We start from the raw sequence: 19,282 nt of genomic DNA on the forward strand, positions 1-19,282 counted from the left end.
AGTTCTGCAAGATTAGGAACGCAAAAAAGAACAGGTTCTTGCCATTGTAACGGACAATGCTTCAAACATAAGTACAATTAAACTGATGAATGAGAGTAATGAACAACATCTAGAAGAAAGCTTAGGATTTAGTATGTGTGAGATGGAGCCACAGTGCTGTTCATGTAACTGAGGAACAAACAGATATTACAACAGAAGAACAGCAAAATGATACTGTAGGATTAAATGATCTTGTTGAAGCTGCTTCAAAACACTTTCATATTCATCACATGCGCTGTGTTGTGCACACGCTGCAGCTGGCAATAAGAGATAGTCTGCAAGAGGGACCCCGGTTTCACACATTCGGCTTTTTACCGGTTTGGCGGATGCGGTGCACTCCACTACAGTGTATACAGTATAGTGGCAGCGCGACAAACGCCAGTCACATGCTGTCATGTGATCGGAGCATGTGACCCGGAAGTTAAGGTGCTGCCACTGGACTGCTGTACTGGCGTGCGCCGCATCCGCCAAACCGGCAAAAAGCCGGATGTGTGAAACTAGGCGGACATGCTGGAAATTCAATTGGAAAAGTGAGGAAGTTGGCTATTGCCGCCAGAACCCCAAAAATTGATTAAACTTTGAAGAGACGTGCTGGGAAAGGGGCAGTTGTTGATGAAGCCACTGGGTGAGGCAGCACTTATTTAATGACTGAGTGATTGCTTGAACTAAAATAGTTTCTTATAGATATGGTGAACCCTCAAGTAACATTAAATGAAGGTCAATGGACACAGGTGGCTGAATTGAAGGATTTGTCTAATCACCCATTTACCATGACTAAAAAATTACAAGCTGAGAATTTAACTCCTGGCATTTTCATAAGGAAGTGGAAGAACTTGCTGTTTTGCCTGTCCCAAAGAGGAGGTTTAATCGCAGATGGCATTTCTGCTTCAATGAAATGGACAGAGACACAGCTATTGGAAAATAAAATTCTTCTGGCAGCTGTTTATGTGAACCCAAGTCATCGTATACTGCTTGATGATCAACAGCTTACTAAAGGAAAAGAAGCTTTGAGTGAGGTAGCAGTTAGGATGAGCGGCCACAGGACTGCCAGGCGCAAGAGGACTTGGGTCCTGACAGTGCTACTGCAGCCATATCTTCATCCTCATCCGATGAGGAGTTTAACTTTGACAAGTATTTGGATGACATGGAGCAGGCAAAGTGTTGCCGCAAGGAAAAAGATTTCACTCAGTCTCCTATAGCAGCAGATTAACCAGATTTCAGTAAAATTTTTCACTTGCTCTCAAAGAAATAAAAAAATTCAACCGTTCATCGAAACTGACTGTGCATGAGGCAATCTTTTATACCGGAAATTGTCAGAGATGTTGCCCATGTGGTTACGGCTTTGTTTCCAACCCCAGTTACCGTAGCGAGGTTGTTCTCTAGCCTTTAAATTATTAGGTCAGATTTGAGGTTATCTATGAAGGAGGATCTGATGGAAGCAATTCCATTTCTTACAACAAATTCATAGACTGCACAAATGTTATTTATATATATATATATATGTATATATATATATATATATATATATATATATATATATATATATATATGTATATGTATATATATATATATATATATATATATATATATATATATATATATATATATATATATATACACACACACACACACACACACACACTAGCTGTACTACCCGGCTTCGCCCGGGTTAATAACTGCTGTTAACAAAATATAATGTATTAACAAAAATGTATTCTGCACACAAAAAACACAAAACAAATAGAAATGTAATTATTAAAAGGCAAAAACTAAGCTAATAGAATTTCACAACATATATCTCAACACCACAGATATTCCACACAGATTTAACATCCTATGACCTCACACATACTGAGAATGTCCTTTGTTGCCTATATTAACCAATCAGAGCTCAGATTAATTAACTGTAGCAAAATAGAAGCTAAGCTGTGATTGGTTGCTATTGGCAGCCTGATAAATCTCCAAGCAACAGAAAGCCCTCCCCCTGACAGTATATATTAGCTCACACATACACATATAGACAGGTCATGTAACTGACAGCTGCCATATTTCCTATATGGTACATTTGTTGTTCTTGTAGTTTGGCTGCTTATTAATCAGATTTTTATTTTTGAAGGATAATACCAGACTTATGTGTGTTTTAGGGTGAAATGTGGCGAGGTTGGTGTATGTGTGGTGAGATGTGTGCTGAGGGTGGTATATGTGTTCAAGCACGTGATAGTGTGTGGCGCATTTTGTGTGTGTGTTCATATCCCCGAGTGTGGTGAGTATCCCATGTCGGGGCCCCACCTTAGCAACTGTACGGTATATACTCTTTGGCGCCATCGCTCTCATTCTTTAAGTCCCCCTTGTTCACATCTGGCAGCTGTCAATTTGCCCCCAACACTTTTCGTTTCACTTTTTCCCCATTATGTAGATAGGGGCAAAATTGATTGGTAAATTGGAATGCGCGGGGTTAAAATTTCGACTCACAACATAGCACCCGGCGCTGCCCGGGATAGTAACTGTGTCTCTGTTTCTCTCCCATTCTCTGTCTCCCCTTCTGTATATATCTCTCTGTCTCTTTCTCCGTCTGTCTCTTTCTCCGTCTGTCTCTTTCTCCGTCTGTCTCTTTCTCCGTCTGTCTCTTTCTCCGTCTGTCTCTTTCTCCACGCGATGTCTTCCTGTCTGTGCCGATCAGCTGACCAGCACAGATCAGCTGACCGGCACAGACAGGAAGACATCGCGTGCTGCAGGGGAACAGCTCCACACACGGGGACGGGTGAGTGCACTGATTCACTGCACCCTGCGCTGATGATGACGCGCGGGGGGCAGTGAATACAGCCGCACATGATCACTCCAGGCTGTAATTGCCAGGGGTGATCATGTGGACCAGCTCCTTACTATACGCGCGTCCCCGCTCGTCCTCCCCGCCCACCTGTCAGCACCGGCTTCTGCGCGGAGAGATGGGCAGGAGGATGGGCGTGCATATGTAATGAGCGGGTCCACGTGGTCACAGCAGGCTGCTACAGCCTGCTCGTGCCCCTGATGACCCGCTCCACCGCAGCACCTCATTCCCCGCAGCCACAGTCAGACCATAAGACGCACCCCCAACTTTCCCCCAACATTTGGGGGAAAAAAAGTGCGTCTTATGGTCCGAAAAATACGGTAGTTTAAAAATTACCTTTGCTACATTAATACTTAAGCAGTCTTTTCACTGGTCTTGATAAGGAAGCGTGGTGGAGTCAGAAGTTCCCGATTCATGAAGAGGTACTCGCCAGGAGTAAGATTTCAGTAAGGAACACCACAGCTCGTCATGACTTAAAATGAGATGTAGCATCACACTCCCGCTATGACGTCTCACCCTAGCTCTGCCCACTTTGGCAGGGATGGGGGAGAATAGAATGAAAACACCAACAGTATCAACATTTTTGTGCAAATCCAAGTTTAAACAAAAAGTTGAGTCTTTGCTAAGCAATTTATGCCACAATTCTGGCAAAATTACTTTGATCCATCTGTGCCTTAGGCTCTATTTAATACTATGTTCATCTCCTCTGTCAGGGTTTTGTGTTAGTTTTAACATGGTGGTCACTTCTTACAATGAATCGTCGGTTTGCTCAGGTGCTATTGTACAATAAATGGCACTACATCATCGCTTCACGTATAAACACCAAGCCACAGCGCTCTAAACACAACTTCCACACAAGGCGGCAGGTTCACAAATGGATATTAGCACATGGCAGATTTGCTGATAAATTTCAGAAAATCTGTTTAATTTTTGTAAATAAGGTGATTTCTGAAGCATCAGTGTGGATTTCTGAAAGCCTCATTCATTTGTATGAGACGATCGTGAACTCCACTACTACAAAGAAAATGTCCAAACAAAAAGCCACATGGTCTCGCCTTACAATCTCACAATAGTCATAATGGAATAGGGCATAAGTAGGCCCCCTAGAATGACCAAGAGACAGCACACTCCAAACAATATATAACAAAGATGAAAAGGAAAGTGTGTGCAATGACAATTTGGATATAAATAAGCAGGTTCCATTTTTGTTGAAATGACATCAGGCTGTGATAGATTTAAATACATTTAATTAAGAGCATTGGTAGAATGTAAGGAACACGACACCTATGTATCTCACACATTAGCAAAATAAGCTTTATTAGAATGTTATTATGAAAATACATTTTTTTGGTAGGCAGCAGTAAGTGAGTAGGAAACACTTTGCATATTATCCAAAATAGCAACTTAAACAAATAAATGTAAAAATTCAATTATGAAAACACTGCAAAACATTTAAAGAAATGTCAAACAGTAAAAATATCAGATATACAGTAACTAAAATAAAATATGTGGCACTAATGGCACCAACTGCGATAAGGAGCTTTACCAATGTATCTGTTTGTCAATCTGTCTATTGATGTTGTTCCATTAAAGTGGATTTTCAGGCTCAGCACAATTTTCGACAGTCATCCTATATGAAGGCAGATTACCAAATCGTGACAGTGTGCAATGCGCACACTGTCATGATTTCAAAGTATTCCCATCGTGAGTGTGCAATCACAAGCCAACTGGAGGCTCAGCCACTTCTAGTTATTGTCCTATTGAGAGAAACATCTAAGACTCTAATCAGTTTATGAAAGCAAGTATGCAAATTGTATACTTGCTTTGGGAAAATTGTGATAGTGTGTGCAATGCACACACTGTCATGATTCAGTAATCTGCAGTCACATAGTGTGACTGAAGAGAATTGTCTAGTGGCCAGAAATCCCTTTTGAGCCCTGTGATTGCATTTTCAGAGAACCAGTTTTCACTATTCTCTTTCAGATCAAATGTTCCCTTTCAAAGATATGAAGCTTACATAAAGTCTGTAACAATGTCTATTATATAGATCATTGATATATATATATATATATATATATATATATATATATATATATATATATATATATATATATATATATATATTACATTTCAAAATGTGTGTGCAATTTAGGTGACAAGTGCATTTTTACATAATATACAATAGTTGAAAGTGCAAATTACCGTTGAGAATATGATATCAGAGGTAGCCCAAGTATTTCATATTACCACATTCTTCATCATCACAGAAATGAAGTTACCATGAGTCTATCCAATTACGTAAGGAGCAAGTGGGCTAAGGCTTGGATAGGCTACGCCTCCTGGTTATTTCAATTGAGAGAGTAGTACAACTGCAAGACGTGTTCGGGGAAACAAAGGATCATCATTTTCTGAATATCACAGGCTAAATTATCACACCACTGATGAAATCCACAGGACTGATCCATTCTGCTTCCATGTCTAACCCCCCAAAACATTCGATTTTAAGAAAAATATTGGCACCTCCAGAAAGTAGACAGAATGGAGAGCAGTTACAAAGAGTGAGTTCTGCTCTGAAGGACTTAGTTGGCCCATACATAATAGACAACCTATTTCAAAAACAACAGTGTAAAGCTTCATAAAAATTGATCACAGGTTTTCTTATAGATTACAGCATATCACATAGTAAATCTGTAAATGGCCTGATCTTCACTGACCCTTGTTAACATAGGCCATTCCCTTTAATTCAGTGTGTATGGACAGTTTTATGCTAGCATAACAGTTCCTCAGTATACTACTGTCAGGGACTAAGGGCCTGATTACTCAGGACTGGCACTGTTCATGCCATTGTTGATTAGGGGGCATGCTGGAGTCAGACAGTCCTGATTCATGAAGAAGTGCATACCTCTTCATGAATCAGGAGTGTCTGTTGAGTGGCGTGTGCCTCCATGCGCTACACCAGAATTCTCACACCAGCCAGGCACTGCACTGAGATTTTTGTAGTAGGGTATTAAACAAGCTGTGGCATCCTGCCCCATCTTCACCTATTCTGTCAGAGTTTGGAGAATCTGAAGCAGAAAAGCCAAAAGTCGTAAAATTTAGGTGCAACTCATAGTTGAGCCTCAATTTTACCACTTTTCAAAGCTTTTACCCCAGAAATTAGCTTTGATAAATCAGGTCTAAGTGTTTTGGCTTTCGTGCAGTTTTTATTCTAGACTTATTCTACATTGTAAGCATGTATTTTAATCAGAAACTATTCACAGCATTAAATTATGGGTGTAATATAATGTAATTTCCCAAACGTTTTGGCATCAGAAAACACAAATTCAATTCAACATGCAACATATATCCTCAAAAACCTAAAATGATTAACAACCCAAACCAGCATAATTCATTATATGCCTCATACCCAAACTGTAGGTCAAAGTACCACAAATGAATTCATAATTCCTGATAACAGTAGCTCATACACACTTTGCAGAGCAGCGGCATGGATAATAACCTAGCCTGTCAACCAAGGCTAACTCAGATATTACCTGGGTTAGCAGAGTCTCTATTTTTTTCCTTTAAAAAAAATTATGGATGGATTAGAAGATGTCATGAATGAGAGGCCTTAAAACCATATGTAAGAGAAATATATTCTCCAGCAGCTGAAAACACTGAAAGAGTCCACTAGACAATCCAAGCGGTCCTGAATTTTTGATTGCACATTTAGGCTATGTGCGCACTAGGCGTTGTTTTTTCACACTGCGTTTTTTGTGTGTTTTTGTCTGCAAAAACGCAAAAAACGCACCCGCTGTAAAAACGCAATGCGTTTTTACCGCGTTTTTGTGCACTGCATTCAATGAGTGAAAAACGCTGTGAAAAACGCAGAAATAATTGACATGCTGCGTTTTTGTGGTCACCACAATAACGCAGCTACAAAAAAACACTTTGTGCGGACAGCACTTCTGAAAACCCATAGATATTGCTGGGGAAGCAATGCCACAGGGTTTTCAGCACAAAAACTCGGTAAAAATGCCACAAAAAATGCAGCAAAAACGTCTAGTGCGCACAGAGCCTTAGATTGGGTTCACATCATTTCATGGCACACGTCTGTGGGTCTGTCTGAAGCGCTAACAAATGGGATTCAGAAGGAATCCCTGACGGAGCCTTAGACAATATTGGGGCAGATGGCGCACAAAATGGCTGAGTCTGCGTCATTATAGTGATTGACTTTGCCGGGAGCTCTGTCCGAATCCAGTTTTTCAAGGCTTAGACACAGCTACAAATGTGTGACAAAAAAGTAATATGAACATAGCCTTAGAAATGTTACTTATGATGAGGTTGTCTGGTTAAATATATCATACTGAAAGACGTATCTGAAATATTACTAAGACAACAATTGGATAGTTTGCACTGGGCACAACCTGCTGCAACTAAGAAAAAAAAAACAAATGTGATGATTTTCCAGAAAAGGTTTTCATTGCAGAAAGGTGAAGATAAAACTCATAGTGGCAGAACATTTCTTCACATCTGTATGGTCTCTCGGCATCTTAGGTTCACTGCTCTTTCTTAATCTCTGGCTCCTGTATGGTATTCTGAAGAACAAAAAAATAAGAATGGATTTAGTAACCAGACATCTATTACTGTCCCAAAGGTAATGAAGTACGGTACTTTCCTGGGAACCACACAAGTGATTGTGTTATTCTCATTACAAGGATGGACTTAAAGCAGGATTCATATGGAATAGTACATAAACACAATGCGATTCCTGTGGGTTACCCCTTTTATGTCTTGTGTTCGTGTTGTACCGGCCATCGCACATTTCTCCTGGGTGAGGGCATCATTGTGGTCATCCTATTTTTTCTCATTTTATACATTTTTATACTAAGGAGCCCTTTTCTTCTTTTTATATTCTGATTATAGCTCATATTTAATTCAGCCATTTTAGTAAGAAACAATGTTTCCCCCATTTCTCTGTTAAAGTATGGTTAATAAAGGCATACGTGACCTGCACACAGTATCTGAACAGCCCTTACTGCATATAATGCACTAATCATTAATAGCTTACATAGTGTGAGACATTGGTATACAATTAGTAAACCATGTTCACACTTATGTGAGACAATCCCTTCTGTCTGAGAAAGTGTGTTATTGCCTTTATGAACTCTTAGTGCATAATAAGTGTGATCTAGGTGGTAAATACTTTAATGGCCCAAGGCAACCTTGGCGTAAGAGTTTTAATGCTTCAAACGTGCCAAAAATCTAAGTATACACCTATAAAAAGGTTTCATCACGCAATACAATGCTAAACAAAGTGTTATGCAAATGTCGTATGGAAATAATGATAAGGAAAAAATGTTATTGTACAGATAATATAATCTATACATACAGTGGCATACTCCAGGCACTGACTCGTTGAATAGATAAAGTAAAGGCTCCCACCCATGAAGACTAGCACTTTGTACAGAGTGCCAGTCTTGATGAAGAGTGCATTGGAGTAAGACGCTCTAAATTCATGAATTTGGCACGTTACAGCTGCTGTGCATCACCTCCAGTGATTGACTCTAGTCAGGAACTGGAGAGCTATTCTGATCATTTACATCCCTTCTGTGGTGTCAACTATGATGAATTTGACAGCTTTGATCATTCGCACCCCCTTCTAAGCGCTGCACGCCTTTCAAGAAGCTAACCAGAAATCTGTCAAAAGCTGATTGATCACCCTCATACTGCGAAGTATACTTTCTCTACAGTGTCCCATGCAAAAGTGAAGAAGACTATCCAATAAAAATAAAGTACATACCAACTCTACGGCTGCTATTTGGACATATTTTTTTTGTTATTCAATGGGTGTATAAAAGCTTACGGATATAGCCAGCATGTGCTGAAATGTGAACAGACCCAATCAGTGACATATTGTGGGCAGCTGTGTCCTGTATACACTATATGCAGAGTGTTATTACATGGCGAGTACTATCATAGATATATACAGAATCTCGCCAGGTAACAATATAGTTTATAGTACCATCACAGTAGTATGTATGTACTATATACACACACTGACAACAATGTGTTTTCTGTATACAAACCGCTCCAGCCTTCACCTTTAGTTGTCTAATGAACACCCTTGCTGAATTTTGCAAAATGGACTTTATTTATACTTTTTAAGCTCTGAGCAAGAAAATGAGAAAATCTGTACAGAAGTGAAATAATCTTGTCCTCACACAACAATGCAAAAATGTCATTTTCTGCTAGTTTGTGAGGAATAATTAATACTGTCAACCTACAGCGAGAACAGATTGTATGATACTGACCTGTAGCAGCTCATGTTCTCTAATAAGACGGTCATATTCTCTTGTTAGCCCTTCACTCTGCTTCTTAAGGGCAAGGACTTCCGCTTGGGATTTAGAGAGTGCTGAAAAAGAAATATTGGCAGTATGAGAAGTATATCTTGGCATGGTATATAGCAAACACCAAATATATGTACTGTATATATTGTAGAACAAGTGACATTTCCGTGATCTTTTTTTATTCTATTAAATTCTCAGCAACAGACCTACAATCAGGCCCTGTGTTACTATAGTTGTCCCCACTGTTAAAGTGCAAGTGACTGAATTTTACACGGCATTCTGATGGGAACAGCGTGTGGGTGTCTCCTGGCCCGAAATGGCTTTTCACAATTAAGGGCTACTTAAGATGTCCGGGCAAGGACCGCAATTCATGGACTGGAGGTAGCTCTCCCGACCCGAACGTCCCAGCCTCATAGATGTTTATGAAGTGGTCATGCTCGGGTCAGGAGACCGGTGGCCAGTCCGTATTTCCACTGATTTGCACAGACCTGAAGTTTGGGGTAGTATAAAAAAATCTGTCTTGGAATTTTCAGAGAACCCAGAGCTGATCCGCTGCCAGAATCTGAATTTTGCTGTGTTATTACTACATATTTCACAGTTTTTAAAAAAAGAAAATTATTAAGCAGCAGAATGTTACGTCCTCTATTCGTGCTTGTGTGCTGTATTTTTTTGTGCGGGATCTGCACTGCATATCCTCACCACATCTGCTGCGTTTATACATAGCTTAACCTTCACTTTACTGTTTACCTCTAAAAACCCTTTTTCTCCAGAATGTCCTCCAAGAATGATTAAAGATTTCTTAAAAAAAAGTCTCGTGGTGCAGCACATGAAACATGAGACGAAATGTAGCTTTCTGCGGTGACTTACAAGACATAGCATGCTGCCAGTGTTGTGACTACAAACACCAATATCTCTCATCAAGAGGACACGCTATCAAGACATCAACAAAACAACACTCCACATTGTTCCTGTGTTTTGGGTACCCTGACACCACAACTAATATGTTTCTGAAGCAAGAGATTTTAAAGGGATAAGACATTGGGTTTAATTCTCTAATTAGTCACTAATCAAATCAATACACAATTTGCACTATTTTGGGGGTTTCATGTGTAACAAAACAGAACAATTTGAGCATTTTGCCAACAGCGATGTACATTGAAATGGGTGCACGTTCCTTCTTGACATCATTCAACTTCCATGAAACTCTATGCACACATATGTATAGCAAATATTGTTATTGAAATACCATACTAAATACAAAGTCTTTATATTTAGGAGGACATTTATTAGCTTAATTATTCTATTTGATAAAAATAATCATTTGAGCAAATCTAGACATGGACGGACTCTTTGATCAAGAGTTCTTATACACACACACGATATAATCTACTGCTGTGTACATTGTAAGTATTATCAGTCACTACAAGCCTTTCATGGGGCAAACAGTGGCTGAAGGTATTTGTATTATCTAGTTCAAGAGGTTAATGAATGGGATGGACGAGATGTTGGGAATAATCAGCAATACAGAAATAAAGCCCAGCTAGTGTGTGTTCATACTATACATGCATGAGGACTCCTGTTTTGCTCTGCATTGCTATAGCTGAATGACAGGCAGTTAATAGCCCAGAACCGGCAGAAATTATGAGATCTAAACTTGCTAATTGGCAGTTCCCGTGCATAAAGCCTCCTTAATAAACAGCTTAAGTTTTAACAGTTTGCATCTGAAACTAACTGCCTGGTGGCTTAATGTTTCCCCAGAACACAGTACTGGTCACTTTTAGAACATGAAAGCTGAATTTGGCTTGCCTAAAAATGCTTTGCCAAATTATAGGCCTGGACCAGTATTGCAGAAAGCTTTACCTACCCCTATACCAAGCTTTTTTGACGAAGGAATAACATTAGTAATCCCCTATCAGTGTAAACATTTTCAGGGGTGCCACTGTGATGGTAATGTTGGGAAGCACTGCCATAGAGATCCAATTATTTGTGTTGATATCTAGGTGTATGAAACCATTCTCACATCTGCAATTTTTCTGTGTTTACACCCACTCTCCCACCCACACCCTATCACCCACAAACCCTCCCCCCTCCCAAAAAATAAAAAAAATACAGGAAGAATCCTATTATAATCTTAAGAATTTGCATAAAAATGTGTGCGGTTTCTTTCTCCTATTACGCCTTTTGAAAATAACAATATCTGTGCTAAAACTACATTTTATTTAATGGAAGTGGGGAAGTGTAGTGTAAAAATAAATAGATAATTGGAAAAAATGGAGTAGGGTCCCCATATTTTGATACCCAACGCAGATAAAGCAGATAATTGGAAGCTGCAGCCCCCAGCTATGTGCTTTATCTTGGCTGTGTATCAAAATCCAGGGGACCCTACTGGCTTTTTTTTTTCTTTTAAATATTTAAATAAAACAAAAAAAAAACAACAAAAAAACACAAACAACGATTCCCCCCCCCCCCCTTCCAATGATACCTGGAGGCTGGTATTCTCAAGCTAGGGAGGTCCATGGTTATTGAGCCCTCCAAAGCATAACAATGGCAGCACTCAGCCGCCCCAGAATTGGCACATCTATAAGATGTGCTAATCTTGGCGCTTACCCAGCTCCTCCCAATTGCCCTGGAGAGGTGGCAATCATGGTAATATAAGGGGTTAATGACAGCTGTGATTTCTCAAAAACTCACAGCTGCACCAAAGCCCTGGATTTGTAATGGTAGGGGTCTATGAGACTGCTCCATTACTAATTGTGTAAGTAAAAAGAATTAAACACAAAACAAAAATTATTTATTTAAAAAACAAACAAAAAACCCCATCCTCTTTCAATATGTCACAAAATCAGAGCTGCCACAAAGCCCTGGAATAGTAATGGGTAGGAGTCTATGAGACCCTCACCCCTCCATTGCTAATCGTGTAAGTAAAAATAAACACAAAATACAGAGAAAAATCCTTTATTTAAAAAACACACCCTCTTTCTCCAATTTATTAACCCCCAAAACAACCCTGCAGGTCCAACGTAATTCACAAACACGACAACACGATGACCCCGGCTTTGATCTCAGGTGAACTCACTGACATCACCGCTCTCATAACTGCAACATTGTCAGTGTGTCTCGGGCACTGTAGTGATTGTTCACATTTTCTAATATAACCACACACTTTGACCTCAGGAAGTAGCAGAGTCGGGATCGTCATGAGATGTTGTGTCTATGGTTTACGTCAGACCTGCCAGGGTGTTTTAGGAGTGTTTTTTTAAATACAGGATTTTTTTCTTTATATTTTTTTTACTTACACTATTTGTAATGGTGGGGAGGGTCTCAGACTCCTGCCCATTACTAATCCAAGGCTTTTTGACAAAACACAACTGTAATTAACCCCTTACATCGCCCTGATTGCCACAACTCCAGGTCAATCGGGATGAGCCAGGTAAGTGCCAGGATTAGTATATCTAATGGATGAGCTAATTCTGCGGCGGTAGTGGTCTGTTCTTTTCAGGCTGGGGAGGGTCCGATAACCATGGACCTTCCCAGCCTGAGAATAACAGCCCCCAGCTGTATGCTTTATCTTGGCTGGGCATCAAAATTGGGGGTTACCCCACACCAGTTGATAAAGCACACAGCTGGAAGCTGCAACATACAGCTGTCTGCTTTATCTGAGCTGGGTGTCAAAATACGGGTGACCTTACACTTTTTACAATTATTTATTTATTTTTACACTCCACTTTTTTGGGGGACCCAGACAGCTAGTGTGAGGACAACCAATCACAGACACTGTCACAGAGGGTGAGCGGGGGAAGCAGTGAATATTCATATGATTTAATGAGCAGACCTGGAAGCAGTATGATAGCCACGTGCATGCAATCTCGGTAAGTATATTTGTCCTGCTTTAATCGCCATTTTGCTTCCTTTTATTTATTTTTATCTGGGTGGCAGAACCCAACAGTAACACGGATTTCCCGGAAAAGTCCGTGTTTGGGGTCCGTACACGGACACAGGGTGTCCAGTATGGACCCCGAACTTTACAATTTGGGTTCGCCCATCACTAATATGGAGGTAAAAAACTCAAATAGTCAACGTATGCACATGGCCTAACAGAGAAGATTATTAATTTGTTTTTTTATTTTACTTTCAGATACCTGGAAAAAATGTATAAAAAAATGCTGCATTTTCTCACATGGGAACAGATAATATTTGTCCCATCTAATAAGCAGCAAGTACAATCATTTTTACCTGATAACACTAATAATGGTCTTTCATTGTACATAATCAATAGTGCCCACATTAAAGTTAATTTCGGTTGACACTAGCTGCCATATGTAAGGGATACTAACACGAACAATGAGCGAATACGCAAGTATTCAGTTTGAGTCCAGGGTATTCATGAGTTGAGTGTTCCTCCTGCCTCTCTGGGAAGTGAATGCTTGCTGACTACTGAGTATGTGCTTACACTGCTACCAGTCAATTATTTTAAAGATTGTGGGTGTGTGTAAGCAAGCTTTCCCCTCATATACAGCTCCTACCAGTCAAGCAGAAGAATATTTTCTGTTTCACTAATGATTTCAGACAGCAGGAGAAAAGCAGGCTTAAATACCTAATGGGTATTTCACTAATGGGAGAGTTCACTTGTCCCCATACATCAGCTAACATAGTGTTATAAAATATCCACTTGAACAAAAAAGGGACTGCAGAATGCATCTCCCCATTTCATGGACTCATAGAATGGTACAGTTGGAAGGGACCTCAAGGGCCATCGGGTCCAATCCGTTGCGAGTGCAGGTTTTCCTAAACCATCCCAGCTATATGTTTATCCAGCTTCCTCTTGAAGGTTTTACTGTTCCACTGTCTGACTGCCCTCACTGTCAGAATGTTTTTCGCAATGTCTAATCTGAATCTCCTGCCTTTTAGTTTCATCCCATTGCTTCTTGTACTTCCTTGTGCTAATGAGAATAGGGTAGTTCCCTTTGCACTGTGACTGCCTTTCAGATATTTGTAGACCGCTATTAAGTCTCCTCTCAGTCTTCTCTTTTACAAACTAAAAACATTCCTAGTTCTTTTTGGCGGTCTTATGACGTGGTTGCTCTTCTCTGGATTTGCTCCAATATATCGATGTGTTCTTGAATTGGGGCACCCTGAACTGTACACAGTATTCCAGGTGAGGTCTGACCAGGGAAGAGTATAGGGGAATAATTACATCTCTTGATCTAAATTCAATGCTTGTCTTCATACATCCCAGAATTTTGTTGGCCTTTTAGTTGCAGCACCACACTGTTGGCTCATGTTGAATCTGAGATCTACTATTATATCCAAGTCCTTTTCCCCTGTGCTATCACCTAGTTCTATTCCTCCCATATTATATATGCAGTTTACATTTATATTACCCAGATGTAGGACTTTGCATTTGTCCCTGTTAAACACCATTCTGTTTGCCTCGGCCCATTGTTCGAATGTGTCTAGATCCTTTTGAATATGAATTTTTAACCATTTGAAATAAAGCTACATTTTCTTTATGCTGTAAAATAGGCAAGTAATTTTCAAAAAATAGGTCCAGCTAGGTAATGTATTTTCATAGAGAGGACTAATAATATTAGAATACAACTGGTAAAAAAATACATCCTTTATTACTTCTAGACAATGTGTATAGTACGCTGGAGTCGTGTTAAAGCAGAAACTCTAACTACAGTACCGTATGAACAGTCCCACAAACGAAATACGATAATGCAGCCAGAACAGATGAAAGTAGAGATTTTCCTCTCAATGTTTTGGACAAAATACTATACATTACTAGGAATACACACATGCAGTTTGGGAAGCAGGAGCACTCGGCTTTATTCAGATTGAGTGCACAGTAAAGAGTACAGATTCAATAGAAAGCCTACGACTTTCCATTAATGCTCTACGCTGCACTGTGCCTTCAGGCTGGAGTTGTGGGCTCCTGCCTTCCAAACTTCTCAGCCCTCCTTTGGGAGATCCAAGTGGATTTCAGGCCCCGGATCCCCACTGATCTACAGGCAGGTAATGTGCAAAAGACAATATATAACATTTGTTTTTCTTTAACCGCTTAACGACCACCCATACACATTAAAACGGCAGTTGTTAAGGGGCCCTATTCGTTAGCACAGTTTTAAAATGGAGATGTGCAATAACTGAATAGCGCCAAAAATCCTGCAGGTGTCGGCTGTATATGACAGCTGACACCGTGAGCTATTTTACCATACCGGTTTTAGATACAATTTGGCCCATTTAGCCAGATAAATGCTGTCGTCAATCGCGACAGTGGCATCTAAGTGGTTAATGGGGGTTAAACCATCCCCTTTAACATTATCATCCCCACCCTCAGTTGCTATGCCCCCTGAGCCTCATCTGATGACCTCAGGGTACGGCGCCCTGTTAGAGCCAGCTACAAGTGGTGTTTCTGATAATTTGGCACCTTAGGGGCAGGGCTGTGGAGTCGGAGTCGTGGAGTTAGAGTCAGAGTTCATTTTGGTGGAGTAGGAATAAAATGGAGCGACTCCGACTCCTAAAATATATAATAAATTGGGTAGAGTCGTTCAATGCAGAATGTGCTGAATATTTTTTCATAGGAATTTGGGAAACTTATGAAATGTCCTATAAATGTCTGTTCTATTCCTGGTGTAAGGCTACATTCACACACATCGTTTTTGCTGCGTTTTTTGAGGATACGTTTGTCAGCTGCAAAAGCAGATCACTTTTTAAAAAACCGCATCACCTGAAAGGTTTTTGAGCTCATAAATAATGCTTTCGATAGCAAAAGCAGATTAGAAAACACCACAAACTGACTGCTCATTCTTTGTGAGGATCCATGTCCTATCTTTTCACCCATTGCCTTTGCTGGGATGCCAGAGTCACTGCATTTCACTGAATTATTTTGCCATCAATGTTCGATATGTTTGTAACAAGAAAGAAATTGTTAGCAAGACACTGGCAGTAAAAGATACTAAAGCTCATCACACCAGCCAGTTTCTCCAGACCTTAGTGGAAAAAGTTCTGCAAGATTACAAACTCAAAAAAGAACAGGTTCTTGCCATTGTAAAGGACAAAGCTTCAAACATAAGTACAATTAAACTGATGAATGAGAGTAATGAACAACAGCTAGAAGAAAATTTAGGATTCAGTATGTGTGAGATGGAGCCACAGTGCTGTTCATGTAACTGAGGAACAAACAGATATTACAACAGAAGAACAGCAAAATGATACTTTTAGATGATCTTGTTGAAGCTGCTTCAAAACACGTTCATATTCATCACATGCGCTGTGTTTGCACACGCTGCAGCTGGCAATAAGAGAGAGTCTGTATGTATGTATGTATGTATGTAATTCATAATATATTCTCCTGAATGCTGCCACCTCTTTTGACCTGACAATTCATCTGTTTCATCCACAGGTATGTGATACTGTTCCAACCACTGCCATTCCCATTGAAGTCTATCCTTTCCTGTATGTTATTTCTATTGGTATGTGATACTGTTCCAACCACTGCCATTGCCATCTGAATTTCATATTCTTGTAACTGTTTGTTCTTGGTTCTCACCTGTCTATTTCTTCTGCATATTAAGTAGTTCGTTTTCTAGCTGTGAAGTAGTCCAAATGTTTCTCTTAGTTTGTACTTACTAATTCACCCCTGGTGTGTTTCTCAGAGCTCTCTTCCTCTATCCCCCTCCCTTCTGCTCACACCTGAGTCATTTTCTAGGCCTCTAGAGTTGTATAAATTTGTTGGCACAGGTCTGTTCTGACCATGGTCTGTGTGATTTCATAAGTGGGATTTTCTAAGTGGGCAATCAGAAATAATCCAGAAATGGCCCAGAAGTGACCAGAAGGTGAGCGTTACCTCCTTAACTGTTTGTCACTTGCATTTTTCCCCTACACTTTTTCATATTCCCATATGTAAACCTTAAACTCACCATGTTCACCTATGCCCTCACAGTTTTTGCTCCACTCATCCTCACTCTCCTTCGCTATCCCCCAACGCCAGCACTCGCCAAACAAATATTCATCTCCCCTTCCCTTTTACCTCCCCACCTGTCCTCATCTGCTGACCTGCTCCTAAATCTCAGGTCTCTCTTAATAACACGCAGATCATGCCGTCCACTCTCCTTCTCCCACCTGCTCTCTCTTTCTCTACTTCTCCTCACTGCTGGTGACATATCTCCCAATCCTGGACCTCCCCAGATGGGACACTCCTCTCTACCACCCCCCTATCGCTCCACCCTTACTAGTAACTACCGCAACCTCTCCAATATAAAACCCATCCCCCTCTCACCCACTCCACCGCCCACTCTCTCTGGAGCGCTGTGGAATGCCCGTTCGGTCTGTAACAAACTACACATCATTCACGACCTCTTTACCTCTAGCAACCTATCCTTTCTGGGCATCACTGAAACATGGCTGACACCATCCAACACTGCCTCCCCTGCTGCGCTGTGCTACGGTGGCCTTCACTTCTCCCATACTCCTCGCCCTGGCAATAGACAAGGTGGAGGAGTGGGCCTCCTTCTTTCTAACAACTGCAGCTTTAATCCAATCCCACCCTTACCCTCCCTTGTCCTGCCTTCCTTTGAAGTGCACTCTGTCCGCATCTATTCTCCTTCCAACCTCCAAGTGGCCATCATATACAGACCCCCAGGCCCTACCACTTCTTTTATCGACCAGTTCTCTGCCTGGCTTCTACACGTTCTCTCTGCTGACATTCCCACTATCATCATGGGTGACTTCAACATCCCCACTGACACCCGCCAGTCAGCAGCCTCCAAACTACTCTCCCTTGCTTCATCTTTTGGTCTATCTCAGTGGTCCACCTCTGCCACCCATAAAGATGGACACACATTAGACCTTATCTTCACCCGTCTCTGCTCTCTATCTAACCTCACTACCTCCCCTCTCCCTTTATCTGACCACCATCTATTGACCTTCTCTGCCCTGTCCTCCTCACCTGCCCCTCCTGTCCAGCACGTATCACACCCTCGCAGAAACCTCGCACACGTCAACATACACACCCTTTCTGACTCTATCCTACCACTGTCCTCCATATCTTCAGTGCACGACACAAACAGTGCCACCACTTTCTACAACGCCACTCTCACATCAGCTATTGATTTAGTTGCTCCTCTTGTGCATGGCAGAGTGAGACAAATCAATAGACAACCCTGGCACAACAGCCTCACTAAAAAACTGCGGCAAGTGTCTAGGGCTGCAGAGCGGCGCTGGAAGAAAACGCACTCCCAGGAAGACTTCACCACATTCAAAAATGCAATTCACACATTTCGCTTGGCCCTTACCTCGGCTAAACAGGAATACTTCAGAAACCTCATATCCTCTTTAACACACAACCCCAAACAGCTATTCAATACTTTCAACTCCCTCCTTCGCCCACCACTGCCCCCTCCAACCTCCCTCATTTCCGCAGAAGAATTTGCCACATATTTCAAAGAAAAGATCGACCAAACCAGACAAGTCTTTTCTGCTCAACCACCACAACCCCTTCGTATAACAGACCACTGCTCCTCCCCCATAAACTTCCTCTCCACTATCACCGAAGAAGAGCTTGCACATCTTCTCTCAAAAGCGCACCTCACCACCTGCGCACGTGATCCCATCCCAACCCACCTGCTCCCCAACCTCACCACTATCCTAATTCCAGCCTTAACCCATCTCTTCAACCTATCTTTAACAACTGGTACCTTCCCTTCTGCCTTTAAACATGCAACAGTCACACCCATCCTAAAGAAACCTTCCCTCGACCCAACCTCTGCTGCCAGCTATCGCCCCATATCGCTACTCCCATTCGCCTCAAAACTCCTGGAACAGCACGTCCATGCTGAAATTTCCTCCCACCTCTCCTCTAACTCTCACTTTGACAACCTACAGTCCGGCTTCCGTCCACATCATTCCACTGAAACTGCCCTGACAAAAATCACAAATGACTTACTTACTGCCAAAGCCAACAACCACTTCTCTATACTCCTACTTCTAGACCTATCCTCAGCTTTTGACACTGTTGACCACTCCCTCCTACTACAGATCCTCTCTTCCCATGGTGTCAGAGACCTCGCCCTCTCTTGGATCTCTT

The 19,282-nt window shown here is 41.2% G+C and overlaps 1 protein-coding gene across 1 annotated transcript in view; it reads right to left on the reverse strand.

Annotated features, from left to right (window-relative positions):
* Positions 1-4,096: 4,096 nt before the first annotated feature.
* Positions 4,097-19,282, reverse strand: part of BCAP29 (B cell receptor associated protein 29) — a 79,939-nt gene continuing 64,753 nt past the window's right edge. The window contains exons 7-8 of the mRNA XM_075345149.1: positions 9,160-9,260; positions 4,097-7,443 (exon numbers count right to left, since the gene is read on the reverse strand). Coding sequence (XP_075201264.1) covers positions 7,405-7,443; positions 9,160-9,260 — 140 coding nt within the window. The 3' untranslated portion in view covers positions 4,097-7,404. The remainder of the gene's footprint in view (positions 7,444-9,159; positions 9,261-19,282) is intronic.

This window comes from Anomaloglossus baeobatrachus, chromosome 4 (assembly GCF_048569485.1).
Source record: "Anomaloglossus baeobatrachus isolate aAnoBae1 chromosome 4, aAnoBae1.hap1, whole genome shotgun sequence".
Taxonomy (NCBI): domain Eukaryota; kingdom Metazoa; phylum Chordata; class Amphibia; order Anura; family Aromobatidae; genus Anomaloglossus; species Anomaloglossus baeobatrachus.